Genomic DNA, 6,000 nt, shown 5'->3' on the forward strand with positions numbered 1-6,000 from the left:
TTTCAATTGCATTTTTAATGGTGTAGTTTTTCCAAAAAGTTTTAACTGTCATTTCCTCTTTATCCTCTAGTTCAATTGAATTGCTTAATGTTCGACGCAGATAATAAGCTTTAAATGATGCTATTACTCCCTGATCCAATGGTTGAATCAGGGAAGTTGTTTGCTGGAAGAAACACAACTTTGACAGGAATGCATGTGTCCAACGTGTTAAGATCAGTAGGATGTCCCGGAGCATTGTCTAACAAAAGAGATTTTTCTTCAAAGTTGTTTTTTTGACAATACCGTTTGTTTGTTGTTTTGTTTGTTTGTTATTTGGTTTTTAGGAGGATTAGCAACTAAGGTCATATTGCTCCGTGAATATGCGGTGGTCATTCCTGACCTTTCCGCATCCTCAGTATTTGGTGGTGACAGGCTCGAACCCCGGTCTAATCAAGAAGCGTGTGCTACGCACTGCTGCTCCTTCCCACCTGGCTACGGAGGCGCCCAATACCGTTTTACTTCAGGACAAAAGTGGTTAACAAACCAATCAGTAAATAACTCCTTGGTAACCCACGCTTTTCTATTTGCTTTCCATATTACAGGTAAATTCGTTTTTATGTTACCTTTTAACGGCCTCAGATTTTTCGAATGGTAAACTAATAACAATTTTAATTTATAATCGCCAGAGGCATTTGATCCAATGAGTAACGTTAAACGGTCTTTGGCTGCTTCGAACCCAGCAGCTGATTTTTCTTCAATAGAAATTAAGCTTTTTGATGGTAGCTGTTTCCAGAACAAACCGCTTTTGTCAACATTGAACACCAAATTTGGTAGAAAATTTTCACGTTCAATTATTTCCTTTAGTTTTTCTGGAAACTTATTTGCAGTTTCAACATCTGCACTTGCAGCTTCTCCTGTTAATTTTACACTATGAATCCTGGCCCATTTTTTAAATTTCTCGAACCAACCACGAGAAGCCCCAAAAGTTTCCGTAATTTCTTCAGTTTGTTTAGATTTCAGGTGATTAAACAAAAATAATGCTTTTTCTTGAATCACCATTTGACTTAAAGGCATATGACGTTGTGACATATCTATCCACAAACTTAACATTTTTTCTAAAATTGGACCCCTTAAGCGAGTTAATTTTGCCGCTGTAACATCTGTACAATTCTGAGCAGACTGTTTTATTTTTTCTGATTGACTTGGTATGGTTGTTAAAATTGATTGCGCTAATCATAAAGAATGTGCCACATCAGATTTTCTTTTGTCGCTTTCAACACGTTGTACGATATTTAGTTTAGTTTCCAAAGAAATTGCTTTTCTTTTCTTTGATTCTGACATTTTAACTAAAAACAATATATATTTCTATTAAAATTTACAAAATCTACATTATGTAATGCTATCAAAGAACCTACGTCAATTATTGCAATGTGCCACACTGATACAACATCAATCATGTATTGCAATGCACCACACTGAAAGTGTAAACAACGACTAAATTAGGCGAATGATGTGCAAAACTGTTATAACAGACCCACCCACAGCTCGGGAATACGTAACGAGTCGCCGTCAGTCACCAATCGGATGATTGTCGGGCGTTGGCCTTAAATTGGAATATTTTTTATGTTAAATGGGGCTTGAAATTGCCGACTTCGTTATCAAAGGTAACATTAACCGAGGTATGGCTGTATATATACAGGGTGATCCAAAAGTCAGTAAACAATTAAAGAATCAGTATTTCAGTGAATTTTTGACGTATGGTAATGAGATTAGCACAGAAATGCATAGAATTATGTGGGGTTTTTTCTGAAAGAATGTCAAAATTATTTCCAAATATGCCCACCAGGTGGCACTTGATCTGTAACACCACAAAGCACTTCATTATAGTAAATGTTCGATGTGGCAGCCTTCATTGTCGAGCACTGCCTGAAGACGAGTGACGACGTTATGGACAGCATGAAACAGCATTTTTGGAGGTATCATTCATTGATACCTGCCGTCGTATAGTCCTTTAGAATTGCCAATGACGGGTGATCTCTGTAAACCTGTGACTTCAGGTAGCCCCATAACCAAAAATCGCAGGGCGTCAGGTCTGGAGACCTTGGTGGCCATTCATGCTGAAAGTGTCGGCTTATCACCCGATTCTCTCCAAATGCTGAGAGTAACAGTTGTTTCACAGGAGAAGCAATATGGGGTGGTGCTCCATCCTGCAAGAATGCCACAACATCCAAAGCTTGCCTTTCTCCCGTTATCCCTAAAGGATAACGCAGTTATGAAACTGCGTTATCCCTTAGGGATAACGCAGTTTCATAACAGGTCAGCATAACGCTGACCTCTGACAGTGACAGTTTCAAAACCAGAGCCACTGATTTACTGAAAGAAAAATGGCCCTATAACAAAAGAAGAGATGACTCCACACCACACCGTTACTTTTGACTGATGCAATGGAGTTTCCGTGTAAGCTCGAGGGCTTTCCAACGCCCAAATTCTGCAATTGTGTGTGTTTACAGTGCCATTGAGAGTGAAATGGGCTTCATCTGTCCACAAAACATTTGACAGCCAGTTGTCATGTTCTTCAATTTGCTAAAAGAACCATAACGCAAATGCTTCCCGCTTTGCAAAATCGGGACGCCTAAGTTCTTGAAGGTGTTGAATTTTGTACAGATACCTATGGAGGACTACTCTTAGTGCTCTCCACACACTCCTATATGGGACGCCAGTTCGACGTGAAACTTCACAAGAGCTTGCTTCTCCATGTGATGATGATGCCATTAGAGTGTCCATGCCTTCCGCAACTGCAGCCGCAGTTGTAGCACATGTTGATGGTCTTCACTTTGTGGACAATCTTGTAACGAACCAGTTGTCTCAAATTTCTTAATCATCATCTTTAGTCCTGCAACAGGCATTGGTCTTTTACCACATTGCATACCCTTCAGCTGAAGGAAAGATCGCAAAGCTGCAGTTGCAGATTCAGCATTAAGGTAATAACATTTCACCAACAATGCTTTATCCGGTAATGATAACATGACCGCTTAGCTGTTGTTCTTGCGGTGCCTTTCTAGCAGACACTTGCGCGACATCATTCATGGTACAGCGCCACCTGGTGGACATGTTTGGAACTAATTTTGACATTCTTTCGCGGAAAAAACCCACATAATTCTATGCATTTCTGCGCTAATCTTGTTACCATCCATCAAAAATTCACTGAAATGCTGATTCTTTAATTGTTTACTGATTTTGGATCATCCTGTATATATATATATATATATATATATATATATTAGTCAATTTTATTTAATGGTATCTAGCTGTAGGGAATTAGGTGTATAAGGACCAAGTGAGAGAATGTTATTTACAATTTTCATTGTTCATCATCATTTTTTATTGTTATTTTCATTGTTCATCATCATTTTTATTTTAATTTCCATTTTGATTAATATAATTTTATATAGGCCTTCCAGGCTAAAGCTAGTTTACTTTTACTAACTTGTTAGTTTGGTCCTTATACACCTAATTCCCTACAGATAGATACCATTAAAATAAAATTGACTAATATAATTTCATGCACATATAATGCTTAATTGCCCTATGTGCAATAGCCTTAACGTTGCACAACTGACAGGTACCTAATACGATAAACTTTACCAAATATCATTTTTATAGTCTTCAGTAAGAACACAATATATAGATATAAAATAAAAAATATTAGTAAAATAATAAGAGTTTACCTCAATATTTCATTCATACTATAAAATAAAAAAATAATGACCATCAGAATTCTTTTACAATTTTTTAAAATATTTTTGATTTAATTTTTGATTAAAAAAACTTTTAAATAATTAAAAGCATTTTGGTGTTTTCATATTTTTTAAAAATTCTATGAAAAAATTCACTGCATAGTCAGCCATAGTGAAAACCTCACTACTGTCAATCCATATGTGTTGAGAAACTCATTAAGGATAAAGTTACGTTTAATGGTTGTGTGTTTTTTTTTTTGTAAGTAGCTTTAACTACTCAGGTAGTTTGTTCAGTGTTTTGTATTGTAGTTGTGTTTGCTGATAAAGGTTACATTAGTTTAAATATGCAACCATTTCTTTCAATTTAAGAGAATTTGTTTGTTAAAGATGGTTAATTTGCCTGAAATTTGTTGAACAATGTTGTAGATAACCAAGTAGAGGAATGTAAAGATTTTGCATCAGCCAATACTATGTAATTGAACAGATAAAATATAATAATAATAATAAATAAATAAATAAAATACTACTTATTGTATTTTTTTTATGATGACACATGTAATTTACCTGTTCCAAGCACATGAAATGCATTAATTAGTTATTAATTTGGAGGAAAAAAGTCTGGCACACAGTGTAATGTGGTTCTGGGGCATACCAGTCAAAGTAGCATTTCTATTAAAAGTATTCTGTATGGCAGAATTGGCAGGTATGCAGCCACACCAATTTCTGATTTTGTTCATGTTTTTATTTAAAAAAAAAAAAGCTCATCTCTTACAGCTAATGCTTTTGGATATAGTAATAATACAAAAGTAGCCAGAGTTGAAAGGACAAACACTACTGAAAGCATAAAATGTACAGGCCTGGCAGTAATGTCGTAGGGACCTTGATCATGACCAGTGCCAAACATGTAAGACACTTTGATTTCAGTTCCAAAGACAAAGTGCATCACATTGATTTTACATATACATCTATGCTTACGGATTACACTATTATTGAGATTTTATTAATAAGTGTTGTTGTTGTGGTGATGCTAATCACATTTCACATCATAGCCTCTATTTTTTTGGCTCAAACTTTCTTTACGTTATTCTAATTCATTTGTTCTGTAACAAACAATACTGCTTATGTCCAAATGAAGCAGATAAGAGTCATAGATGCCTACATTAATTTTTATATTATAATATAAAATAAAAATTATTACACTATCACAACTAATTTTTTTCTTGCTATCAGTTTAAAGTGGAGGTGAGATAGATGGAAATTCTGTATGTAGCAAACACAATTACTATCAATAACAAAAAAAAAAAAAAAAAAGAAAGAAAGTTATACATTTTATACATACCTTTGGTATGTGGATCAGGTAACTTTCAATGGCTGACCAATGAATCAGTGAATTTTCTCTTTCTCGCATCTTCTCTAACAGAGCAAGCACAATACCACGAGTGGCTTCTGAAGTTCCAGATGACAACAGATGACCACCTGTCTGGAAAAAGCTGCTGATCATAGCCCCCATCCTTCTAATCAGTCCTGGGGTACAGCAGCTTTCTTCCTCTCTCCTCCTGTGCTCCAAGGTTCAAGCAGTAATAGAAAGAGGTTAATTATTAATTGTTTGCTTTTATGTTTTCAGACTAAGCATTGCTATAAATTGCACTGTTTATTAAAAACAAGTAATGTAAAAATCTTGCAAAAGTGCATTATTGAATTCAATAATTTGGCTCTTCAAGCTAAAGGCAAAAAATATGCTGTTCAGATTATCAGCAAACTTTTCAGAATTTAATCTGTCACTGACTTGCTAAAAAGCAAGTGGAACATATTCCAACTGAGTTAAGATAAATCTTTTCCAAATTTCATCAGAATCAAAAATTATTTGCTATTCACTGCTTAGTTTCCTTCAGATAGTTTCAATTCTAAAAGCATACCATATGGTAGTGATGGTATTTATCAACCTTTATTATCTTCTTTCTTTTTCTTAGCAGCAAAACATCTGGAGAGAGAAAAAATTCCAAGTAGAAAATTACAAAGGTTACAACTGCTATATAAATATATTACTAAAGCAAAATAAACACACTGACATATTTGACAAACTAAGTGCATTCTGAATATCTAGTACTGGTTCTTAGTATTGGTTCCAGCCACTCTTAAGCTGCTGACATGTTTATATTTGCTATCTAATCCATAAGTTATTATTATTAGCTACAGTCAGTTCTGCTATAACACGCATTTTCTCAATGCAAATTTGCTCCAACACGATTGATATATTAGGGAACAATGCGAGTATAACACGATT

The 6,000-nt window shown here is 35.0% G+C and overlaps 1 protein-coding gene across 1 annotated transcript in view; it reads right to left on the bottom strand.

The window, feature by feature from the left end:
• LOC150081382 (uncharacterized) overlaps window positions 1–5,387 on the bottom strand; it is a 33,505-nt gene extending 28,118 nt beyond the window's left edge. The window contains exon 1 of the mRNA XM_090379236.1: window positions 5,056–5,387. Coding sequence (XP_090235362.1) covers window positions 5,056–5,226 — 171 coding nt within the window. The 5' untranslated portion in view covers window positions 5,227–5,387. The remainder of the gene's footprint in view (window positions 1–5,055) is intronic.
• Between the last annotated feature and the right edge of the window lie 613 nt (window positions 5,388–6,000).

Source organism: Mastigoproctus giganteus, chromosome 8, assembly GCF_048544385.1.
Source record: "Mastigoproctus giganteus isolate SK-2022 chromosome 8, ASM4854438v1, whole genome shotgun sequence".
Taxonomy (NCBI): domain Eukaryota; kingdom Metazoa; phylum Arthropoda; class Arachnida; order Uropygi; family Thelyphonidae; genus Mastigoproctus; species Mastigoproctus giganteus.